General features: G+C 35.7%; 1 protein-coding gene across 4 annotated transcripts in view; it reads left to right on the forward strand.

Annotated features, from left to right (window-relative positions):
• Pcm1 (pericentriolar material 1) overlaps positions 1-26,192 on the forward strand; it is a 94,137-nt gene that overhangs the window by 13,359 nt on the left and 54,586 nt on the right. For 2 of the 4 annotated variants that reach the window (XM_021219919.2, XM_029532262.1), the window contains exons 2-13: positions 1,678-1,792; positions 3,475-3,720; positions 4,867-5,139; positions 6,860-7,030; positions 7,209-7,325; positions 13,219-13,396; positions 16,558-16,667; positions 18,346-18,562; positions 20,186-20,384; positions 21,104-21,277; positions 21,761-21,915; positions 22,034-22,257. In XM_021219919.2, the coding sequence (XP_021075578.1) occupies positions 1,697-1,792; positions 3,475-3,720; positions 4,867-5,139; positions 6,860-7,030; positions 7,209-7,325; positions 13,219-13,396; positions 16,558-16,667; positions 18,346-18,562; positions 20,186-20,384; positions 21,104-21,277; positions 21,761-21,915; positions 22,034-22,257 (2,160 nt within the window). In that variant the 5' untranslated portion in view covers positions 1,678-1,696. The remainder of the gene's footprint in view (positions 1-1,677; positions 1,793-3,474; positions 3,721-4,866; positions 5,140-6,859; positions 7,031-7,208; positions 7,326-13,218; positions 13,397-16,557; positions 16,668-18,345; positions 18,563-20,185; positions 20,385-21,103; positions 21,278-21,760; positions 21,916-22,033; positions 22,258-26,192) is intronic. The other 2 variants (XM_021219920.2, XM_029532263.1) reach the window with 1 other exon arrangement.

Below are 26,192 nucleotides of genomic sequence, written 5' to 3' on the forward strand. Positions count from 1 at the left end.
GGACTTTGGAACACTGGCTTTAAGGGAATTTCACCTATGGTAAAAGTTTAATCTTTAAAGGCATTAATAATATTGAAAGAGAGCATATATCATACTAGCATGCGGATAGGGTTCGTGTATATAGATTATTGAAAATGCCATGTTTGGTGTTTTGTTTTTGTTTTGAGGTAGATTTTCGCTCTGAAGCCATTGAATTTGCCAGTCTCTTTCCTTATCCTTCCTAGCACTAGGATTTCAGGTTTGAGCTACCACGGCCGACTTCTTGCCAAATACATTCCTAGTATATGTTAAAGTGGGCTTACTTTATAACTTTACTTACAGAAAGCATAGCATATCTCATTCAAGGAAAATTTTAATATTTAAGAATTTTTGCTTAATAAATAATTGTCCTATTTACTTAAGTGTGTCTGTGTCTGTGTGTGTGTGTGTGTTTTCATGTGTGTGTTCATGTATGAAAGTGGCTGCATTTGTGCCAGGAACACATGGAGTGCATAGGGAGGTTGGGTGTTGATTCCCGTCTTCCATCTTGTTTCAGACTGAGCCTTTCTTATCGGCCGTTGCCGTTGCCCATACATTTCTAGGCAGGAATCCAGAATTTTAAGACCATTTGGAAACCTTTTCTCATGGTCATTTCTACTTCTGAACCTCTGCTTCTGTTTCAGATCTTTTCTTCTATTTCTCCTCTTTGATCCGGGCATAATATTTAGTACCTTTAGTTTTTATATGTACATGTACTCCATGGGGTGTATTGCTAGGGTTGGCCACACTTCTAATTCTAGTGCCTGGAGCTCTAAGACAGCCCAACTCAAAGCCAGCCTGAGCTATATAGGAAACCCAGTCTCAGAAAACAAAACAGGGCCTATGGAGAAGGTCATCAGGTAGAGAGATGCTTGTCCCAAAACCTGACAAGCCCCCTTCAATCCCCAAGTTCCACAGTGGAAGTAGAGAGCTGCCTCCTGCAGGTTATCTTTGGCCTCCATACTTGCATTGTGGCATGCACCCTCTCTAAATAAATGAATGAATGAATGAATGAATGAATGTAATTAAATCCTCAAACGACAACACTATCAAAGATTTTTTTTTAAAAAATGCAAAGCCAAAACCCTCTGCAAGGAGGATTTATGAGTTTGGCAGACTTCAGGGAGATTGACACAACACTATGAGAGACAGTAAACACTCATTGAAATGTGTTTAGTGTATTCTGTTTTATTTGGAACAAGGTCTCACATAGCTTACTATAAGCTCAGGCTGGTCTAGAACATGTGGTTCTCCTACTTACGCCTAGTACTGAGACTACAAGCAGGTGCTACCGTCTCCATGATATACATGTGTATATCATGTAAATCAATTTCTCAGTGATACGTGTTTGATAGTGTAGTTCTTAAGATAAGTGTTCTAAAGATTCCTTTATATTAATAAGCTTGATAGAATGCTTTATAATCTAAAGATGGTTCAGCATATGAAAGTGCTTGCCGTACAAACCTGATGACCTCAGATCACACAGTGGCAGGAGAGAACTGACTCCAGATAGTTGCTCTGACTTCTGCACACATGCTATGGTACATACATGGCTGCACTTACATACAAAAACATGCATACATACAATGTAATTATAAGTACATTTTAGAATAAAGTTTGTCTTTATATGTTAAAAATCAATTTTTATTTATTTTGCAGAGAATTAATTAAAGCCAACATGGCCACAGGAGGAGGTCCTTTTGAGGAAGTCATGCATGATCAGGACTTACCGAACTGGAGCAATGATAGTGTGGATGACCGACTCAACAATATGGTATGATGTTTTACTGTGGGTGGTATATTGTTGACCACTAATGCTCAGTGAGGCTTTCCCATCAATTGTTATTTACTGAAACTCTGTAAAAACTGCAGGCAGATAGACTAAGGGACTCTTGGTTGAAGACACTTAGCTGTAGTTAATAGAAAGCATGAATTAGCTTAAACTAAAAAAAGATTTATTAAAAGGAGGTGAAAGTGCTTTATGGAAGCCATGTTAAAGGAGTATAGCTTAGTTTTAGGAAGGGAAAAAGAGGAACGGCAGAGATGTTCAAAATTGTTTTTCACCTCTGTGCCTGTGCTTCTAAGACCTTTTCCCTAATCTTGCTTTCCCTTTCAGATCTGCCTTTTTTCTCTCTCTGGTTTGTGTCATATACTGAGATGGCCTTTTTAAAGATTTGCAGCCATGGAGGAACTTATATACTGACTAATTTAACTTTATGATTAGCTAGCTAAATTTGGGTTAGATCTTCTTTTTTCACTTATCAGTGTCCTAAAAGGGATGAATTAAATAGTATAAAAGGTTCACAGGACTACCCATACATGGAACAGTTCCTAGAGAGGCAGAATTTCCTAGAAGTGATGACAGTACTAAGCAGTTTTATTATAGTAGTAGCTAAGTATCTTCCAGTATGGATAATGTAGGAATGTGTAGTTGTTTCTGTTGAGTGAATTCAGTTATGAAGGTATGAGTAAATGTAGGTATTTTCTAGTTAAAATAGCATTTTATTCTGTACTTATATAGTATGTAGTAGATTTTGGCCTATAAAATACTAATGGGGACAATAGTAGTTATACTGGTGCTTGCCAAGTGCTAGGTATTCTAAATATTCATACATATTATTTTTAATCTTATTTCTAAGGTACCCTATTTTAAAGATTAAGAAATTGATCCCATGTGAAATTACGGGATTTGCCTAGTGTTTCTTTAGTAGTAATTGCTTTAGAACCTAGGTCAATTGTATTTCTATCTTTTTTGTGATACATACAGATTTTCATCTAAAGGAGACCTGTTAAAGACGTATTTATTTCACTACTTAATTTAGAATAGTTTTCTTTTTACCTTTTTAAGGTAAAGGTTTTACTATACAGCCTAAGATAGCTGCCCTTGAATTCTTTTAAACATTCCAGCTTTTTTTCTCAGTCTCTCAGTGTTGAGATTATAGATATCAGAGCAGATAGATGGAAAGAAGAATTTTTAGAAATGCTTTTGAGATGGGCCCAGTAGTGCTTCCCTGTAGTCTTATACACTTAGACAATTGATAGACTGAAATAGGAGAATCATGAATTCAAGAATAACCTGGATTGTACGGTGTATTCAAGGCAGTCAGAACTTACAAGACTTTATTTCAAAAAAGAAACTATTGAAAATATTTAAATTGATTTGCATATTGAGATTTGTGATTTGGAGCTTAATATTAATTATCAGTAATAGGAAGGTAATAGGCTTTTTAAAGACCAAGTGAAATATTAGAATGTTATAATAAAAAAACCAAAAAAACCAAAAAAAAAGCCCAAAACAGATTGACAGAAATAAATCTCTAAGGTATTTGTGTGTGAAAATGTCTTGGAATTTTAATATCCACACCAAAGTTCTGTTTTTTTTTTTTTTTTTGAACATACTAAATTATTTTCTGGTTTGAATAGGTCAGATTAACTTTTGCTTTTGCTTTTTTAAAGGAGTGGGGTGGCCAACAGAAGAAGGCCAATAGATCATCAGAAAAGAATAAGAAAAAGTTTGGTGTAGCAAGTGATAAGAGGGTAACTAACGATATTTCTCCGGAGTCATCACCAGGAGTTGGAAGGCGAAGAACAAAGGTTCCACAGACGTTTCCACACAGTAGATACATGACTCAGATGTCTGTTCCAGAGCAGGCAGAACTAGAGAAACTTAAACAGCGGATAAACTTCAGTGATTTAGATCAGGTTTGTGAATTGCTTTCAAAATAAGATATAACTGTGGGAAATACTTGAAATGGATTAACTAGTATATCTTAAGAATAAAAGATTGGCACTCGGGAGGCAGAGGCAGGCGGATTTCTGAGTTCGAGGCCAACCTGGTCTACAAAGTGAGTTCCAGGACAGCCTGGGCTATACAGAGAAACCCTGTCTCGAAAAACCAAAAAAAAAAAAAAAAAAAAGAATAAAAGATTGGGGAGAGTAAAAGTTTATCTGTGGGAAGAATTTTAAATTCTGATGATGAGAAGCAAAGTTGAGAAGCAAAGTTATATTTTTACATTTGCCAAAGCTACTTCTCTCTGGGTTATTTTCTAATAGCTAGCTTAAATTATGAAAGTAGATTTTGCTAAGTAGATAAAATTGCTACTAAGTTTAGCACATTTATTGGATAAGTGTGAATGTGCTTGGTTATCTAAAGTTTAGAATATAACTGATAATAAAGTTAACTAAAATGAAATTTAGATCTAATGGCAAATAGAAATGATAATAATCTCTTCACTGGTATTTTTACTGGTATTTTATTGTCATATCTCTGTCTTACAGAGGTAGAGGTTTTCAAACATGCAGAATAATAGGTTCAAGTCTAATATGACGGTGATTGTGTAAATGATTATTAAATGTACTATATACGCATATGCCAGGCACTAAGCTGATTTGTGTGTGCATGTGTATGTGTATATGGTGTTGGAGATTAAACTCAGGGCCTTAAAGATACTTTGTAAACAGTCTGTCTTGCTGTATTGCCAATTCTAAACTCCTTTTTCATATAGTGTTTAATGTAGATAAATCATTGTGCTTATATTCTATTAGTTTATACCAATTCATTGGCTCCAACACCTATACGAATTTTGTTAAATAAATAGCAATATGGATTATAATGTAGCCCACAGTGTTAGACTAATCTTATTCATATTTATCAACTGCATTATCTCAAAAAATGAGAATGAGAGTAATAATATTTTGATAATATAGCTTAATTTCGTAGATCTGAAGCTCAAAGCTCTTTTACAAAACTATATCCTCATCATCTAATGTTGAAGCTAAGAACAGTGGAATCTTAGAAATGTGTTGGAAGATGAATGTTTATGTGATTTGGTTTCCCTTTGTGTATAGAGAAGTATTGGAAGTGATTCTCAAGGTAGAGCAACAGCGGCTAACAACAAACGGCAGCTCAGTGAAAGCCGAAAGCCCTTCAACTTCTTGCCTATGCAGATTAATACTAACAAGAGCAAGGACGCTACAGCCAGTCTTCCAAAAAGAGAGGCGACGGCGACGGCAGCACAGTGCAAAGAGTTGTTTGCTTCTGCGCTAAGTAATGACCTTTTGCAAAACTGTCAAGTCTCTGAAGAAGATGGGAGAGGGGAGCCTGCAATGGAGAGCAGCCAGGTAATAAAATGGGTTTATCTCAAAGTATAGACATGAAGATCTTAAAGCGTATTAGGCTATGCATGTAGGAATTTCAGTTAAGTGGAATCAGCTTTTCTCTAGCCCTCTTCAATAATCTATCATTTATTTTAAGTAGAATAATACTTTACTTCTAAAGTATTATTGGGATACTTTACTTCTAAAGTATGGTTGGGAAATTACATATTTGTGTTCATTAAATCTCTAATTTGTGAGATTTTTTTTTAAAAGATTTATTTACTATATGTAAGTACACTGTAACTGTTTTCAGACACACCAGAAGAGGGCATCAGATCTCATTACACATGGTTGTGAGACACCATGTGGTTGCTGGGATTTGAACTCAGGGCCTTCAGAAGAGCAGTTGGTGCTCTTAACCACTGAGCCATCTCTCCAGCCCTGAACTGCTAATTTTTAATAAAGGGGGATTGGAATCAGTATGATTAGGCTTTTTAAAAAAGAATTTTGTTCAGTATAGCTATTGGGGCTGAAGAGATGGCTCAGTGGTTAAAGGCTCACATGGCTCTTGTGGAAGACCCAAGTTTGGCTGCCAAAATGCACGCTAGATAGCTCACATCTCCTGAAACTCTGGCTCTAGGAAGATCTGATACGTGTGCTCTTCACAGGCACCTGTGCTCACATGCACTGCCTACATACAGGTATACAACTAAAGTAAAGTAAATCACGAAAAAAAGAGTAAGACAGTGTTGATATTTTTGGAAAATACTTTCAAAAGTATACTACTTTTAATTTTACTTTTATAATACTACCAATTATTTGTAAAGAGATAGAACTATTAGAAGGACTATTTAGGGGCAGTGAGATGGCTTGGAGGGTAAAGGTGCTTGCTGTGCAAGCCTGGCAACCTGAATGTGATCCCTGGAGCCCACGCAAAGGTGGAAGGAGAGGTCCACTGCCATAGTGCACTTAGGCCTCTGGCACATGTGTGCATACGTAGACATATATCATCGTGCACATGGGAGACTGCTTAGAACTCTGGCACATGTGTGCATACGTAGACATATATCATCGTGCACATGGGAGACTGCTTAGGCTTCTGGCGCATGTGTGCATGCATAGACATATATCATCGTGCACACGGGAGACCACTTATGCCTCTGGCACATGTGTGCATATGTGTACATATATGGTACACATGGGAGACCCCCAACCCTGCCACCTGTGGAATAGATAAATAATTTCTCAGCAATTTGTTTTGTAACACAATTTTGGGACCTGGTGAGATTACTTAGTGGAAGAACCTACACTGCTTGGGTCCTGGCACTCTGTAGGGCAATGAGGGAATGAGGGAAGAACACACATGGCTGTGCTGCTGTGAACTGTATGTCTTCACTCAGGACTTCGCTCACTGGGCCTCCTCTGCTGTCTACACGCCACACCTAAGCGTTCAGTACCCGGAAGTCATATAAAATAGAAGGACAACACCAACTCCATGCAATTTTTCAGATAATATAAACTAAAATAGTTTTATAATTACTTTTAGATTGATGGTGATTGAAGTTTATTGACTTACGTTTTCATTTTTAAAAATCTAAGTTTAATTAAAGACTTCTTGCCTGTATAAATTTATATGGTAAACCTAGGTATATGTTTGCTTGATAACACTATTGCTATAACTTATGCCTGGTGTTATATGTTGTATACTGCTATTCTTATTTTTCCTTTTAATATTTTCCTACAGATTGTAAGCAGGCTTGTTCAAATTCGTGACTATATTACTAAAGCTAGTTCTATGCGAGAAGATCTTGTAGAGAAAAATGAAAGATCTGCTAATGTTGAGCGTCTTACTCACCTAATAGAGCACCTTAAAGAGGAAGAAAAGTCATATATGAAATTTCTCCAGAAAATCCTGGTAAGTTTTAGACTTTAAGTGATGTATGTTATTTTTATGATGTGCCATGTACAAATACTGATGACATTCTGATGTCACTCCAGAGGAGTTAACATATTTTCAAAATCGTGCCATCCATTATAACATTTTTATTGCCATTTTTAATAGTTGTATGATTTATACCACTAAAATATTTCAGGCTAGAGAAAATGAGGAGGAGGATGTTCGGACTATAGACTCAGCTGTGGGATCTGGTTCTGTAGCTGAGAGCACATCGCTAAACGTAGATGTGCAGTCTGAGGCTTCAGATACCACGGTAAGCCGCTTTTTGGTAATTAAAGTGCTGGAAATGAAGATTTAAGGTTTTCCTCCAGTTTTCAAGATGATAGTTTTTGGCATTCTTTAGTAAAAAAAGAAAAAAAACCCTCAAAATGTTAATGGTGTATATAGTTTCTAAACACAGAAGTTTGAAAGCTTTATTACTAACATTGTTGGAAATCTAGTCATTTTTAGATCTCGTTGCACAGAAATGTCAGTGAAGTTGGTTTTGCTCAGTACAGCTTTCCTGGTTTTAAGAAGCATTGGCAAACTTAAGAGTCATTGTAGGTATAAAAACTGTTAGTAGAGTGTGATACTCATGAATATTAAGCATGCAATTGCTGGAGAAGTTTCTACGTTCATTTTCTGGTGAAGACTCATTTTAAATGTGCTAAGATTTAAAAAAAAATCTCATGCTGTAGTACTTTAGCAAAGCTAGAGTGTAAAACGTTGAAAAAACAGGTAATAAATGAGACAGGATAATGTTAACATTATTTACTCTCAAAGAAGAAAAAGTAATGTGGATTCGAACTATAAAATAAAATTAATAAAACATTTTCCCCTTGGGAAAGAGTAATTTATAAGACTTTGGAGAAAGAAAAGGTTATAAGATTGATTTAGTTCAAAGAATGTAGTATATTTCAAAACTGCTAGACTTTTAAACACTTTTATTTGAACAGATGTGCACTTATTTGAAGTTCATGTGATAACCACTACACTATGGAAGCAACACTCTAGTCATACACATGTGTAACTCTTAAACACGTAGTACTACTAAAGTAAGCCTCTTTTTTTGTTTGTAATGATTAGCACCCATGTATTGATTTTTGTAATATATTTCAAAATACCATTCAGCACTAGGAGCTTGAGGGTTTGGTTCCTTTTATTACTGCTCTACAAATTTGCCTGTTTCTCTTCTCCTCCCTATCCTTCCTATTTAAACTTTTAAAGTAAGAAATTTGATTTTTTTTTTCTTTTTATTTAGGAAATACTCAGGGGGTTTGATCCAAACAGTTGTTGAAAAATGGATTCTGCTGTGGAAAATTGTTTTCTGTTCATAGTGATCTGGGGACTAGTTTCTCTCTTCATACCAGGAGAAGCAGAAGGGTTGGGGTTGGCTGATTAAAGGATTTTATAGGAGAGGTATGGGGAATGCTATAGTTGATTGTAATTTACATACTAAAATCCAAAGTATTTACTGTGATGAGAATTTCCTTCAGAATGATGAAAAATCATGGCCTTTTGTAAATTGTTATGTGCCAAATAAATGTTAAAATATGCTTTAGCAGTTTTCTATACTTGAGACTTGTCACATATAGTGCTTATATTTAATAAGTAACTTTATTCTGTAGAAACTTAAAAGTCTAATTAAATTTACTTCCTCTTGGGGATGGCTTTGGGTTAAAAATTTTTTTAAGGTGAAATGAGACATTTTTGTATTTATTTACAAGGCTGGCTTATATGTTAAACAGGAGTTTGTATTAAATTAATATGTTACACTATTTAATGAAGGAGGCATCTTTTAGTCTGAGAATTCGACCCTGCATTGAGGACAAACTAGGGAATTCAGCTTCACAAGAACAGGTTTCAGACATTGATGTTACTACAAGTCCTAAAGGGAAAGGTGACAAGGCTCCTCAGAATGACAGGGAACTGAGACCTAATAGGAAATGTAGCCGAAAACGTGGATTTCCCTCAAAGGTATACTTCACAATGTTAACTTGGGAAGTCTTTAAATGAGCAGCTCTTTAGTTCTATTTCTTCTTTATTTGCTTTTCTGTTAACTGCTATTACTCTTAACGCTATTAATTATCAACTTCATTAATATACTGTAATCTGTTTTAGTAAAATGCTGTTGCTAAGTGTTTTTAATTCTTTTTGCTTTAGAATACACCTCTGCATGGATAAAATATGGTAGCTGATTTTGATTACTATAAATTACAAAGGATTAGAATAATAACTTGTTCTTTTTGCTGTTAAAGGGTTAACCTATATAAAACATTTTTAAACCTTTTTATTAAGTTGCTTTTGTTTATAATACTAGTGTTTATGAGTTTGAAAGATACTTAAAATTTTTGTGTTTATAGAAGTTCATTAGAGAAAAAGAAAACAGTATAAGATGTTAGATTTTCTGTCCTTAATGGAAGAAATGCTTTTTTCCTGGTTTTGGCTTGTATTTATTTGTGTTACTGCTTAAAATCTTTTCTTCTTCCTCTCTCTCCCTCTTGGGAAAAAAAAAAAACAAAACAAACTTAGTTGATTTGCTCATTGGTGTTTTACTATTTTGCTAGATTTTCTTCAGTGTTTGATTTTAATGTTGTTTTGTTTTAGTTTCCTGTGATTTGTATAAAAGCACGTAAGTGAAGCAAGCTGTTTCTGTAGTTCTTCTAATACATTTGAAAGAAATAGCACTTGTAAGAGCATGTGTATCCTTTTAGCAAGAGCAAAACATCAATTTAATAATTTCGGATACACCATAGAAATTTTGTAAGTTTTATTACTAGCTTGTTACCAAGGATCATTTTTTACTTTGTAGTTATATTTTCTTCCTGTCTTCCTTCTTTCCTTCCTTTCAGTCTTTTTTCTATCTTTTTTTTTTTTTTTTTTGATTTTTAAAATGATGAAACAACCTCAAATATTTTGGCAGTTTTTTTATTTTTTTATTTTTTATTACTGTTTTTGGTGTGTCGAGGGTTGTCTTTAGTTATACAAAGCATTAAGCTTAAGGTACCCCTTTATGCAGAAAAGTATCTGGTTATGTTTAGACTTAATAGTATTGAAGGGCAAAAATGAATGAGCTACTCAAGGTATGCTTTAAAATGTGTCTTCCTTCCTTATACAATTGGCAGACACTGCAGCATATTTACCAGGTCTTCTTTAAGCCTGTGGTAGTTCATTAACATTAAAAAACAAACAAACAATCCCCCAAACCCTCCAAAGCCCTTCTGTTTCTGTCTCTTGGAAAGTATTGTTACAAACAAGAATAATTATAACTTAAACTTGCTCAGGGATTTATCACAATTTAACTATACTTAATCTTGATTGTTCTAAAACAAATTATTTATTATTTTTATTGTGTGTGAGTGTATGCCTGTGGTGGGCCACAACATGCATGTGGAGGTCAACCTGTATTGCTCTCCCTAGACAATGTGGGTCGTCAGGGTTGACTCAGGCCATCAGACTCTATGCTTAGCTCTATGACAAGCTCTCTAGTCTGCTGAGCCATCCTGCCAACCCAAGTCTTGATTCTTAAGGTCATTCTAATGCAGCATACTTGCACATAATTCACAAATGATTTTAATTAAATAAAACCGTACTTTGTATCATCTGACTTTTAAGTTTGTTTTCTGTTTATAGAATCTGTTAACTCTAACTCCTTTCACTTTGTCCCTCTAAGAAACCTTTCAAAATATATTATTTGAAGAATAGAGGAAAATGTTTGAGATCCTATGTCAGATTCGGAGCTGAAAACAGCCTTATGAGTTGCAGGTTGATATAAAATGATAACTGTCTACAAAGACTGATGTTTTTGGTGTACTTTATAGATGTACTATTTTGTATTCTGTAACAGCTTCATGTATCCCTATCCTTTGTGAGAGAAGTACTGTGCCACTGTTCTTGTAAGACAGTGCCTCTCATTGGCTTGTAACTGCACCATAGAAAATAGTGAGATTGGCCGTGAGTCCCAGGTATCTGCTTCTCTCCACCTTTGAAGGAACAAGTTTACAAGTATGGACCACTGGGTCTGGCCTTTTTCTAAAAAAAAAAAAAATACAGGTTCTGAGGCTCCAGCTCAAGTTCTTATGCTCATAAGGCAAGCAGTTCAAGTCGCCTCCTCCCGATCCCCCCGTTTTTAAAGACAGGGTCTTCCTGTGTAACTAGGGTATGACTCATGGCTAGGGTGGGACTCATTTAGACCACACTGGCCTTGAATTCAGAGTTATGGCTGCCTTTGCCTCTCAAGTACTGAGAGTTAAGGCATGTGCCACTACACCCAGCTAGCTTCTCAGCTTTCTTTATAGTTGATTATAAATACTAATCTGAAATGTAAATTATATGTATATAAGTTGTTAGGTATCATCAACCTGCACTAAACTTGTAATTTCATCTGAATGTTCTCTGAGTACTTAGCTGTACTTCACTTTTTTTTTCCATTTCTAAGTCACAATGTAAGATGTTGTCATGGCTACTCAGTCTTATTTACAATATTGATGGTTCTACCTGGGAGGAGGTATATGGAAGAGGCTTTGTGTAACGCTGGTGAAGGATGTCATCCAGAAGGAAACTTGTTGAGCTGTCTGTATACCCTGTGATTTCTCTAGAAATCACATGTGCCCAGGGAAAGTAGATCAGTGTATTCATTTTTACTTTCAAAAGAAATCATTTAACTTTTTACTTGCCTTAGTAATTTTAGGGGAGAAATCATTTAAAATTTTATATTCCCAACAAAAATTTGTTAGTGTGGCAAATTTGAAACTGAATCAATACCTTAAAGGGAATTTTTTTGTCAATGGATTAAAATAATAGAACTTTAAAATATTTTGATGGTAAATAATTTATGAAGAATATTTTTACAATATATTTTATATATAATTGGGCTTAAAATTTATTGTTTGGGGCTGTATTTACATTTCTGGTTTTTTTTTTTTTTTTTTTTTTTGAGACAGGGTTTCTCTGTATAGCTCTGGCTGTCCTGGAACTCACTTTGTATACCAGGCTGGCCTCGAACTCAGAAATCCGCCTGCCTCTGCCTCCTGAGTGCTGGGATTAAAGGCATGCGCCACCACGCCCGGCTACATTTCTGTTTTGATTAGTTTTGTTCAGCTGGATTTTAAATTTTAATTTTGTATATGTGTTTACTTATTTATTTTTAGCACATGTGGCCTTAAAGCAAGAACTTTACCACTAAGCCATATCATCAGCCCACTCGGTCATTTCTTTACATTTTTTTTCTTTGAAAATACTGTTTTAGTTTGCATGTATAAGTTTTTTACCTTTATGTATGTATGTGTGTTTGTGTATCCTATGCATATCTGATGCCCATAGAGATCAGAAGAGGGTGTTAGAGCCTAGGAACTAGAGTTAGAGTGGTTGTGAACCGCTATGTGAGTGCTGGGAAATGAACCTGGGGTGGGTCCTATGCAAGAGTAGCAAGCATGTGGAACTGCTGAGCCATCTCCACCCCCATTGGTGGTTTCTTTTAAGTCATTCCTATTTAAATCTTTTATGTTGTATTGGGGAAGTCTTCCAGATTCAGTTCATGCCCCATACTCAGCTAAATGGACGTAATTTAAGAGTTAAAAATGAATAAAACCACTTGATACAAAATAGAGTTTTTCCTATGCTTTGTTATATACCTAATGTGCTTCAGTTAGGCCTTTTTACATAAGATAATCAACAAATATATTTAAAAATTCTTGACCGTGGTTAGAAGTTGGTATATTTATTCTCTGTGTCTCTTGTCTTCTCTCCCGCCCTCACTTATTTTGCTTTTGTTGTATATGTTAAAAGTTATCTTCCGGAATGGGTAGAAAGTTTTGTTACCTGATAGTTTGTAGAGAAAAATCTTTCAGAACATTAACTCAGTATAATTTTTAATTGGTTCCCTATTATTTTGTCTGCAATATGTACAGCTCCATTTGTCTTTCTATACTTTGAACCTTGTGCTTTCTAAGAGTTTTATTCCCTTTCCTTTTAACTCCTCATAGTTTTTCACTGTAAAATTACCCATTTTTTAGTGTGGGACATACCAGATTTCTAAGTCTATTAAAACTGTATCTAGAGTTGTGTATTAATTGAAACTAGTATCTGCTGTATTTTGCCATTGGCAAATGAAACAGGGCCATGGATTTCAACTGTCAGGTATCAGTATTGTTGATCTTATTTTTCAGGCCAGAGATCCTCAGCAGGAGCCTATCGAAGAGACAGAAAATTTGAAGAAACAACATGATTTATTAAAAAGAATGTTACAACAGCAGGAGCAGCTGCGAGCTCTGCAGGGCCGACAGGCTGCTCTTCTAGCTTTGCAGCATAAAGCAGAGCAAGCTATAGCTGTGATGGATGACTCTGGTATGTGATAGTCACAGAAAAATAGCTTTAGAAGAAAGGCTCATTATTACAAAATGTATGCTATTACTGTATTATCAGATCTTAGTTGTTGACTAGTTTAGCAACCTGCAAGCCAGGTTTACTCCGTTCTGTGCTTTTCTCTGGTTATACACAAGAGGTTGCAGGAACAACTCCTGGCTTTCATACCATACAGACAGAGTACCTTTGAGAGGTAAAAGAGACAGGCCTGTATGTAGTATTGTTTTGTAACCTCAGAGTGATACGGCTCTTGTTTCTTTTGTTTCCACTTTGCAGGAATTACTGTTTTTTTTTTGTTTTGTTTTGTTTTGATGTTGTTTTAAATCTCACTCAGCTAAGATTGTTGTTCTTTATTTGTCTTGCAAAGAAGGTTTAAAAAATCATAAGGGAGCCTGGCCTGGTATCATAACACTTGTAATCCCAGCACACTGATGGCTGAGGCAAGGAGGCTCAAGAATTCTTAGGGTACGGGGAGATGGCTCAGTTGGTAAAGTGCTTGTTCCACAAGCATAAGGACCTTAGTTTGGATCCTCAACAAGCACATTAAAACCATGTCATCTGTAATCCCAGCTCCAGAAGGGACCGAGACGAGAGGTTCCATGGAGAGTGACTAAGAAAGATACCCAAATCAACCTCTGACGTGCACATGTGTGTACATAGTCATCCTCTGTAATACTTCATAGTGAAACTGCCTCATAAAATAAAGTAGGGAGGGCTCTAGGTTTGCCAGCTTAAGTATGCCCTGAGTTCAGTCTAATAAGGAAGTAAATTAATGGAGATGTTTAGTATTTAATGTTAGCAGTTCTGTTATTTCAGTTAGATATCCAGTTGTATGAATTTTTAAAGCTGCTATTATTCTTTACTCAGTATTTGGTGAGACTCAAACCTTTTTTTTCTTTTTCCTTCAGAGCTGTATATAACTATAATTTAAGTGACAATAGAATTGATTAGTATTGAGTCACCTGTTTTAAGTTATTAGGTTAAAAGTAAGATTGTTGCTTATTAAAACTCAATAAAAGCTAAGGTTTTTTTGTGTGTTATTATTTGACAGATAACAATTGTATATATTTGCAAAGTGATATAATAGACTTCCATTGGCTTAATTATAATTATGTTTTCTTATCAATTCTCAGTTTATTTATCTTTGAGCATTATAATTAGGCCAGTATTATATAATTATGATTAGGCCAGTATTTTTTTTATTATTATTTGTTTGCTTTTTGTAAGTTTTATGAAGGTTGTCTACAGGTTTGTGGGTTGCTTACAGGTTTATGGGCAACTGACCAGTGGCTACACTACTGAAGTAGTGTCTGTATCATGCTCACAGCCTTTAACTGCCTGTGCGTCCTGTGGAGCAGTGGGGCTCACAAAGTTCCCAATTTCTTTTCCACAGTCTTGAGTAGTTGAATTTACATCATCTTGTTAGATATCAGAATTGGAGGCTACTGGCCAAGGCTTTGTACCCTTGGGACTGTTTTATAGAGAAGGATGTCAAACACAGTTTCTTACTTGGCTTTGCTTTATATAGAGAATATTAGTAGAAAGCTATTGAATTTTAGGTTAAAATATACAAATAATTTCTTTTACAAAAATATACTATTAGGAATTTCAATTAAAGGCTGTAACTAGAAGATTTATATTTGAACTTTATATACTTCTTCAACAAGAACTTTAGCTTAATTTTAAAACAGTTTTCCCCTGTGTTTTATGAAATTTTACAGTAGAAAACTGATGAAAGCAAGGGTTAGTGTTTCTTTCTTTCTTTTTTTGTTTTGTTTTGTTTTGTTTTGCTTTTTCGAGACAGGGTTTCTCTGTGTAGCCCTGGCTGTCCTGAAACTCACTCTGTAGACCAGGCTGGCCTTGAACTCAGAAATCCGTCTGCCTCTGCCTCCCAAGTGCTGGGATTAAAGGCGTGCGCCACCACGCCCGGCAGGGTTGGTGTTTCTGATTTGTTCAGAGACACAACACATCTTCCTTAGAGAAAGAGTGCTTTTTTTTTTTTTTTTTTTTACTGTCCATCAAGTTGTTTGTTAATTATCTGAATTGTAATGTTGATGTTTTTCACGGAGAGTTTAGACTAGAAAAAGATTTCTGTCAGTCTCAAATACTAGTTTTTAGTTTTTGGTTGTTACTGTTTTGGTTTGTTTGTTTGCTTTAGCAGAAAATGATGCTATTTTCTTTAAAAAAAAAAAAGCATTTTGTAGCTTCTGGCTTTTAAGATTGAAAGGCTAAAAGGTAAAGATGGGGCACTGGGTAGTAGAGCAGTCGGTGGTGTTAGAATTGTCTTCAGAATCGTGCTTTAGGACGGTGAGAGGGTTTTTGTTGCTTTGTTTTTAATGAAGATGATAAAATCTGTTTTTTTTTTTTAAAGGTTTATTATTTTATATATATGAGTACACTATTGCTGTCTTCAGACACACCAGAAGAGGGCTTCTGATCCCATTACAGATGGTTGTGAGCCACCATGTGGTTGCTGGGAATTGAACTCAGAAAGAGCAGTCTGTGCTCTAAACCGCTGAGCCATCTCTCCAGCCCAAAACCTGTGGTCTTCAGTGAAACTGCTCTATCACAAGCAACTACTTCAATAAATTTATCTATTCAACTGTGGGAGTACAAAGCTTGGCTAGCTGGATTTGGTCTACTTTATGGCATGCTTTTATGGAACACTGTCAATCTTATTTACATATTGCCAATTTTTTGCTTATTATTTAATGGGAGAAATGGGTGGTTGAGGCAAGAACTGTATTCCAGAGAGCCATGCCAATTTTCAGTCTATACTTTTCTAGAAAAATGTGCCCATTCCTGAGTTGCAGTATTGGTTTTCTTGGAGGAGGCAGAGTCAGCACTGTTCCTTCTATCTGATAAAGCCTTCCTATCTCTGACCCAACAAATCACATTTATTAATTGGGACTACAATCCTAGCTTTTCTTGTAAGTTGAGATTGAAAAACATGAGTCAGAGTTTAGCAGTTGTCTCATTATTTTTCTGTTTTCAGATATAAATTAATAAAATGATTGGCTGACAGATAAGTAAGGTAACTAAACGTTTCAAATCAATGTTAGGTTGAAGTTCTCCCCCCTTCAAAATTTATGCTTAACTTGATGCTTCTTTATACTGAATATAGTATTTAATTTTGTTTTCAGTTGTTACAGAAACTACAGGAAGCTTATCTGGAGTCAGCATCACATCTGAACTAAATGAAGAACTGAATGATTTAATTCAGCGTTTCCATAATCAGCTTCGTGACTCTCAGGTGATTAGTGTCTACAGTTAAGTTTAGAAATCACAGTAATTAACCCAGTGGATCTCAAGCCTCAGTAATCATAAATATCACCTGACTTGACTAAAAAATGGAGCTGGGTGGTAGTGGGGCACAGTTTTAATCCCAGCACTTGGCAGTCAGAGGCAGCTGGGTCTCTGAGTTCAAAGCCAGCCTGGTCTACAGAGTGAGTTCCAGGACAGCCAGGGCTACACAGAGAAACCCTGTCTTGAAAAACCAAAAAAAGGGGGAAAAATGGAAACAGAATCCTTCAACCTCCAAAATATGATTTGTAAGATTTGAGTGGGCCCCATATGATTCTTAACACTATCTTTTGAGAAATTCTAGGTTTGAGGAAAATCTACTTTGTTTAGATTTATTTTATTTTATTTGTATATATGTACCTGAATGTGTGTGTGTGTGTGTGTGTGTGTGTGTGTGTGTGTATCATATGCATACAGAGGTCAGAAGAGGGCAGCAGATCCCCTGGGACTAGTGTTAGAGTAATTGTGACTTCCTGATGTACATGCTAGGGCCTGGGTCCTCTGTAAGAGCAGCAAAGTGTTCTTAACCCGTGAGCCGTGGAGCCCCACCCAGGAAAGCGAGTTTAACTGCTGAGTAGTACACCGTTTTCTCTGTGTAGGCTGTTAGAGAAGCATTCCTTTTACCTCCTTAAACACTAGGTGGTTCTAACCTTTGAGACTTGAAGTTAGGCTGTGTGTGGTGGTGCCTGCTTGAATCTTAGCACTGGGAGGCAGAAACAGACGGATCTATGGATTCAAGGCCAGCTTGGTCTACATAGTGTGATTTAGGACAGCCAGGGCTGTCCCTGGCTTAAAAAACAAACAGACAAACAAAAACTTAAAATTAGTTTTAAGTTTATGCCCTTGCGTTATTTTATCTTCCTGACAATTTTAAGAAAGGCTTTTGAGTATTTTTGTTTGGTTTGGTATTGGAGCAAAGTCTTACTTTGTAAGACAGGCTGACCTCACATTTTTCATTTTCTGTGCTAGCCTCTTTTTTTTTTTTTTTTTTTTTTTTTAAGATTTATTTATTTATTATATGTAAGTACACTGTTGCTGTCTTCAGACACTCCAGAAGAGGGCGTCAGATCTCATTACAGGTGGTTGTGAGCCACCATGTGGTTGCTGGGATTTGAACTTAGGACCTTCAGAAGAGCAGCCAGTGCACTTAACTGCTGAGCCATCTCACCAGCCCATGTGCTAGCCTCTTAAAGCACTAGGATTACAGGCTTGTGCTGCCATATCTAGCAGGACAATTCTAGAGTTAATAATGTTTTAGTTTTGTGAACTTTGTAAAATAATGATATGAGTGTGAATTTTGAGTGTGGGATCTGGAGAAGAACGGGTGAACATTGACTCTCACTGGGAAAGTAGACGCTTGTTTTGCCCACCAAAAAAATGAGGCGAGCCATTCATTTTGGACATTTATCTAGCAAAGGTTAGTAAAGTTTTCTAATGAGCCCTGTCAAACCTTATGTAAAGAAGCTCTTGGATACTCGAATGACATAGGTATAAGATTGTTAGTAGAAGGATGGTGTTAATAACAAAATAGGAAACAAAATAAATGTCAACGTACAGAAAAATGAAACCTAATTTATTTGTTTTAAATGATACTTTCCTCTTTTTTTTTTTTTTTTTTTAAACTTAAGCCTCCAGCTGTTCCAGACAACAGAAGACAGGCAGAAAGTCTTTCATTAACTAGAGAGATTTCTCAGAGCAGAAATCCCTCAGTTTCTGAACATTTACCTGATGAGAAAGTACAGCTTTTTAGCAAAATGAGAGTACTACAGGAGAAGAAACAGAAAATGGACAAATTACTTGGAGAACTTCATAACCTTCGAGATCAGCATCTGAACAACTCATCATGTGAGTAAATCTGATACAGCAATATTATGTAAAGGGCATATAAGTACACATGCTGGCACATGGTAGTTATTTAGTACATATTTGATAGGTTAATAACTAGTTTGAAAAAATAATATTTGAAAGAGAATCTTGAATCTGAAAAGCCTTTTAATAAGCCAGTATGTGATAAGAGCCAAATAGATGTTAAATCTATTCATAAAAGATAAAAAAATGAAGTTGGGAGGGATAATTTAGAGCTAGTCTCCAGTTACATTCTCAGCCTTTGTTCTCCTCCCACAGTAATAGGAGCTCTTAAGTGCTGGAATTTGGAATCAGCTTGGGTAACCCCAGCTGGCCATTATTACTATAACTGTCCCATTTTTGTCTGAATGAAGAAGTTAAAATGGATAGGAACACCAGTTTTAGAATCCCCATTCTTGACCTGGAAAGATGACTCAGCAGCCAAAAGCACTTATTGCTCTTGCAGAGAATTCAGGTTTGGTTCCCAGATCTGACATTAGGCAGGTTCCAACTGCCTATCATTCCAGTTCCAGGGGATATGATGGCCTCTGGGTTTTATGGGCACCTGCATGCAGGTGATGAACACAGGTACATAATCATAAAATATAAATAAATCATTCAAAAATAACAAAAGAATCAGATATTCTCTTTTGTGTTTTGAGATAAGATTTTTACAATTGTGATCAGGCTCACTTCAAATTTTCAGTATTCCTGCTTCAGTCTCCCCAGGTCTGGGATTATATGTTTGCATTGCCACATCCATCTTGGAATATTAGTTCTTTATTCTTCACATATCTCCTGTTTCTCTGCTACTTCTTCCCTGAAAAACCCTCATCTCACCAATCCTAATCTCAGCTACCTTTCTCTTCCTGTAGAGGATAGTATCAGCTGTTAACGTTTAAGACAACTAAGGAAAACTTAAGATTTGAAAGGGCTGCTTATGGCTTTGTCTCAGTTTTAGATACAAAGAAAGTCATACTTTGCTGCCTTACAACTCTTTAAGAAACTACTCCTTCTAGAAAAGCATGTAAGAGCTGTAGTAAAAGGAAGAATGATTAAAGACTAGTATAACGAAACCATTGGAAACCAACTGTAATAATTGTGGCATTAAAGTAAGAAGTAAACAATGATAGGTTCATTGAGGAAGAAATAAATGACTGTAGTTTTGAAGTAGTTGGAGGTAGAAAATTACAGTCTTAATAATTAATTACCAGCTAGGATTGGCCTTTTGTGTTATATGTCAGACATAGTGACTCACCCTCTTTAATCTCAGAAGTTTATCCTGTGGTTCTTTTGATAGTTTTTCTAGCATATAAAATTGTATTTCTTGTCAGTTTCTGTCTTGTTTTAACCTTCTATTTTAACCCAGTAGCTGTAATGCAAAAGTTGTAGACAGTCTGTAAGGAGGAAGTAAAAATACTTTTCCTTGTGTATTTTGATGTGTTTAGTTGTTGAGCTGTGTTAACAAGTGGCCTATATGTACATAAGCTTTCAAGATTTAAATCTGCAGATTTTAAGATGCTAACTAATTTTACTTTGTTTGTAAGAATCCAAACTGTAAATATATGCTGGTTCATACCATGCTTAGTCTGATAATTGCTTATTTTTTTCTCTCTTTTATAGTTGTGCCTTCAACTTCTCTACAAAGAAGTGGGGATAAGAGAAGTTCAACTGTAGCTCTCTCTGCTCCAGTGGGCTTTGCATCAGCTGTCAATGGAGAGGCCAATAGTCTTATCTCATCTGTTCCTTGTCCTGGCAGCTCTCTAGTTTCTCAGAATGAGAGTGAAAATGAAGGTCATCTAAATCCAGCTGAAAAACTACAGTAAAATACTTTTTGCAATCATTCTTCACATCTGTTAATTAAATAATGAGAATAATATTTTAAACTTGAAAATTTATAAGAAACTGAAGTTTAATGAGATACACATTCTTAAGATATATGGTGGAAGGAGGAGATGTAATATCTGTGAATCTTATCAGTTGGCTAAAAGAAATATGGCATCGCTCAGGTAGTTTCTGTAACGTGCTGTTAATCATTTTTCAGAGAAAGGGTTATAAATAGCAAGAACTATAGGTAAAATATTTTAATAATCAAACAAGCCCTATGTTCTAGAGTCATACCCCTAAAATTGTATTATACAAGACTGTGCCAGTGTGAGCAAAACACTTAGAAAGCATTTGCTTCTGCACCTGAAAAACAGGGGTGATATATATGACATTCAGTTCATGCTGTTGGAGTTTTCTTTTGCTTTTTGTTTTTGTTTGTGTGTGTTTGAGACAGTATTTCACTATATAGCCAATCTTGGCTGGTTTGGAACTCGCTGTATAGACTAGGCTGGCTTTGAACTCACAGAGATATGCCTGCCTCTGCCTCCTAAGTTTTGAGACTAAAGACATGTTCAGTTGAAACTATTTTTAAAATTAACAGATGCCCTGAGAACTTGGTCTAAATCTGTGCATGTGGGTGTGTGTGCCAACTGCTATTAAGTGAAAATAAGGGTTTTGTTTGCTGTTAATGTTACTTTTTTTTTTTTTAATCAGGAAGTTAAATGAAGTTCAAAAGAGATTGAATGAACTGAGAGAATTAGTTCATTATTATGAACAAACATCAGACATGATGACAGATGCTGTAAATGAAAATACAAAAGATGAAGAAACTGAAGAGTCAGAATATGATTCTGAACATGAAAATTCTGAACCTGTTACTAACATTAGGTGACAAGTTTCTTCTTCCCAATGTATTCATCTGACGTACACATGTATGTGGAGTTGGGGCAGGGAGGAGCATCAGTGGAAGTGTTCAGTATTAGCTTCATATTCTAGCTCTGAGCGTGGAAGCTATGTTAGTGTAATAATCATTCTTGTCCCATGAAGAAAAGAAGGAAATACTGAAGGCAATAATTTAGGAAAATTGCTGGTTGTTACTTAATATAAGTAAGTTTATGAAGTATCAAATTTAGCATTTTTTCCCTACTTATGTATTTTAGGCATATTTTGAGTTTGCACATGCTTTTATTTATAAACTTCTAGGTTTATGGAAAAGCAAATAAAAAGGCAGGAGTCTGTTATTATTTCATCTTAAATGATTTAGTTAATGCTATTCTTAGATTGCAGCTACATTATTATAGGCCTATAGTAGATTTTTAATTTTTATTTATTTTTGTTGGTTTAAATAACTTGGTTTTAAATTTTTTTCAGAAATCCACAGGTAGCTTCTACCTGGAATGAAGTGAATACTAACAGTAATACACAGTGTGGTTCTAATAATAGAGATGGGAGACCAGCTAATTCTAACTGTGAGATTAATAACAGATCTGCTGCCAACATCAGAGCTCTAAACATGCCTCCTTTAGGTATGATTCCCTATATTCACAGAAAAATTTCCGTATTACAGTTGTGAAGTATATTAACTTTGATTTATACTCTTAATGTTTTAAAATCACATACTTGAATGATGCTTGTTTTCAACAGACTGTGGATACACTAGAGGAGAGCAGAGGTTGCATGTAGCACATGGTGGAGGTGAGGAAGAGGAAGCAGAAGAGGAGGGAGCCAGTGGGGCTTCGTTATCAAGTCGTAGGAGCAGTCTGCTTGATGAAGCACCAGAAGATGACGAATTTGAACAGAAGATTAGCAGACTCATGGCTGCAAAAGAGAAACTTAAACAGCTCCAAGATCTTGTTGCTATGGTGCAGGTCAGTTTGTTGAAATAGTACAGTCATGTAAGGTGAAAGTTTTGTGTGTGATTGATAATATGTTGTTATAACTTCTTTTCTTTTCATTTTATTACATCAAACCTTTTTTTTTAATTTTTTCTGAGGGGGGCCCTTTAAAAATTTTTGTTTTGTCCCTTTTTTTTTTTTTTTTTGTGGTTTTTCGAGACAGGGTTTCTCTGTGTAGCCCTGGCTGTCCTGGAACTCACTTTGTAGACCAGGCTGGCCTCGAACTCAGAAATCCACCTGCCTCTGCCTCCTGAGTGCTGGGATTAAAGGCGTGCGCCACCATGCCCGGCAACATCGAACCTTCTTATATTGAGGGCCCAGCAGATACTCTAAGCATGTTACCACAGAGTTACATTCCCCAACACTATATTTGAATCCTAGGTATTCCCATTAAGGGATTAGTTGTTTACATGCTGTATACATCCGAGACTGGCAAACTTGAGAAATTGAACCTGACATGGTGGTGCACATCAGTAGTCCTATCACTTGGGAGGTAGAGGCAGGAATATTAGGAGAAGTTAAAGATTATTCTTGACCATATGCAAACTGGAGGCCTGCTTTAGGCACAAGAGATTTTCTAAGAAAAAAAATGGGGAGCCGGGTTAGAGTAGGTATCTTTGTCTTCATAAAGCATATAATACCTTTTACAACTGACAGGTGAGAATGCAACCGTATGTAAATAGGATCACAGGAGCATAGCTGTGTTTTGCTGATGACACTGGACTCATATAGATCTCATAAATGCATCATGAGGTAGATAATAAACAAACAGAAAAAGTTAATTGCCCAATGTTACATAATTATGATGGCCAAAATTTATGGCCTAGAGCAAAGCCTGAGATCTTTAGTTTTAAAGATTTATTTATTTATTTATTTATTTATGTGAGCACACTGTTACTGTCTTCAGACACACCAGAAGAGGGTGTTGGATCCCATTAACAAATGGTTGTGAGCCCCCATATGGTTATTGGGAATTGAACTCAGGACCTCTGGAAGAACAGTGCTCTTCACTGCTGAGCCATCTCTCCAGCCCCAAACCCGATACCTTAAACTACTTCATGTTAATTAAAAAAAAAAAGACAATCCAAATTTTAGAATGTTAGTAAAGCTCAACTATTAATACATGTGTTTGAAAATAATGTATACGTATTACAGATAATTCTGTAGTCATTAACACTTCTTTATTCTCTGATGAGGTCCAGAGTCTGCTGAGCCTTTTGTAGTTACTAAGATAGGTATCATTTTTCTAAAGCAACAAAAATATTTTAACTTGCAAAATTATTCCTTTTTTTCTTTTTCTCTGTTGTTTCTTTCAACTGTTTTGTTAGATCATTGGCATGCATTACCAAACCTTTTAACTTGAATGGAAAATTTCTAATTGCTCACCAGAACCACTATTATTTGATAATCTAAGCAAAGTGAGTTCATGTCTCTATACCTTTCATTACATTTTTTATTATGTTGGTATACTATACCTGGATTTTGTTTTTTTTCTAAATCTTCTCTATGAGAAGAAGAGCTATGAAGAAAAGAAAGTACATAAACATGTAGAAACTTAAACATGTAAAATGTGTATAAACATCTTTTGAGGTATATGTGCCTATTATTTTTGCTCATATATGTGAAGTGTGTTGGAAAAAGCATGCATGCTAAAGAAATTGATAGAAGGGCTATCTTTCTGAATTTCCACTTTACTTTTTGAACTTAGGTCACATGACTATTACTGTTTGGAGAGCATGAGATAGCTTCTGAAAGAAGTAGTAGTAACAAGTGAGGCTATCCTGAATATTCTTATATTTGTAAGATCTCATCTTGCTAATTGTTATTATCTCTTAGTTTTCCATTATTCCTTTAAGATCTGTAAGTGGAAACCCTTTTGGGGGGTTGAATGACCCTTTCACAGGGCTTGCATATTAGATATTTACATTTCTATTCATAACTCGCAAAATTACAGTTGGGAAGTAGTAATGGAATAATTGTTGTGGTCCCCACAACATGAGAAAGTGTGTTAAAGGGTCATAGCATTAGGCAGGCTGAGATCCACTGTGACCTAAGATACCAAAATAGGACATTGAAAAACTAAAGGATGAGAAATAACTTTCAGGCAGCTTTGTTTTACATTATTTCTCATACTTTAGGTTTTCTAGTCCTATTTTGTGAAAATACTTCATATACAGCTTCTTCATTTCTTAAGTTATAACACAGTTCTTACCAGTCTCATGTTCATAGGAACATTGGGCTAGGGTTAGTCTTTTGATTTATATAAAGACTAGAATAGTATCAACACTTCAAAATTCATAGTTCTATAATTAATAAGAACCAACTCTAGTTCATTATTATTTTATGAGAATATTGTTTCCAGAAGTTAAAATTTCAGATGTAATCTTCAGAAATAGTATGGAATATAAATATTTTCAAGAAAATGCAGGAGCTCATCTTCATCCCCCTATTTTTTTTTTTTAAGATTTATTTATTTATTATATGTAAGTACACTGTAGCTGTCTTCAGACACTCCAGAAGAGGGAGTCAGATCTTGTTAAGGATGGTTGTGAGCCACCGTGTGGTTGCTGGGATTTGAACTCTGCACCTTTGGAAGAGCAGTCAGGTGCTTTTATCNGCTGAGCCATCTCACCAGCCCTCATCCCCCTATTTTTACATTAGTTTAACAACATAAGCAAATGTACTGATAGTAAGATAAACATTGTTTTTCTACTTAATCATGACAGATTTTTGGTGGGATTTCCCTCCTTCCCTCCCTCCCTTCCTCCCTTTCTGTTTTTAAAGCCAACTCCCAACCCTTCAGAAAGAACATCTGACCCTTATCTCCTACTGACTAGGAACTCACTGTCTGTAATCCAAGCAGGTCTTTAACTAATGGAGATCCTCTTGCTTTGTTAGCCTCTTGAATATTTAGGATTATGGAAATGAGCTACTTTGTTCATCTTACTGTTTTTTATATCATAAATATTCATACTTGTTTGGAAAATTAAAGACAAAAATGAGGAAATGAGGGAAATTTTTAAACAGATAGTGGGCATGGATTATTTGAAATAATATAATAGATGCATCTTAAGATTTAATATCAAGTTTCTTGCTCCATGATAATTTTTTAGTTTCTGCATATTTGACACATGCTATTCTTTGATAGTTTATTATTTCAACAAAAAAAGAAATGGCAAGTTGCTGGGCAATGTTGGCAGATTCCTTTAATTCCAGCATTTGGTAGGCAAAGGCAGGCGGAGCTCTGTGAGTTTGTAGTCCAGCCTGATCTACAGAGATAGGTCCAAGACAGCCAAGCTATACAAACCCTGCTATCCTGAATTTCTCCCTCCACCTCCAAAACAGCAGGTCAATTTTTATTAAATGTATTTTAATTCATAACACTAATGAAATACCTGAGGTTGTGTCCCTTTATAAAAAAATATGCTTATTAGTTCACAGTTTTGGAGGTTTTAAGGGTCTACATTCTGGTTAAATGTTAGGCTGTACAAGACAGTACGTGGCAAAGGCTGTGGCATGAACAGTATATGCATGAGTCTGTCATGTTGTCCAGGGCTCTCCCTTCCTTCCTTGCCCCTGTAGTCCTTTCTGTATCCTTCCTCTCCTTGTAAAGCCATGAGGATTCAGCTACGGACACTCTACCTTTATGAATTTACTTAATCGGGTAACTCTAAAAGGCCTCATGTCAAAACATCATACAAGGATTAAATTTTCACCCTCCTAATATTTCACAGTGGGGTTAAAAATAACATGTGAACCTTTGGGGAATGCATGCAAGCCTTATCTCAGCCATAGCACTACGTATTGACAGCTCAGACTTTATATGCGGGGCTAAGGATGTCAGTATGTCATAGAACACCCTAGACCTACATTCATTCTCTAGCACGACAAAAATTGTAACCGACTCA

This window comes from Mus pahari, chromosome 19 (assembly GCF_900095145.1).
Source record: "Mus pahari chromosome 19, PAHARI_EIJ_v1.1, whole genome shotgun sequence".
NCBI classification, from domain to species: Eukaryota; Metazoa; Chordata; class Mammalia; order Rodentia; family Muridae; genus Mus; species Mus pahari.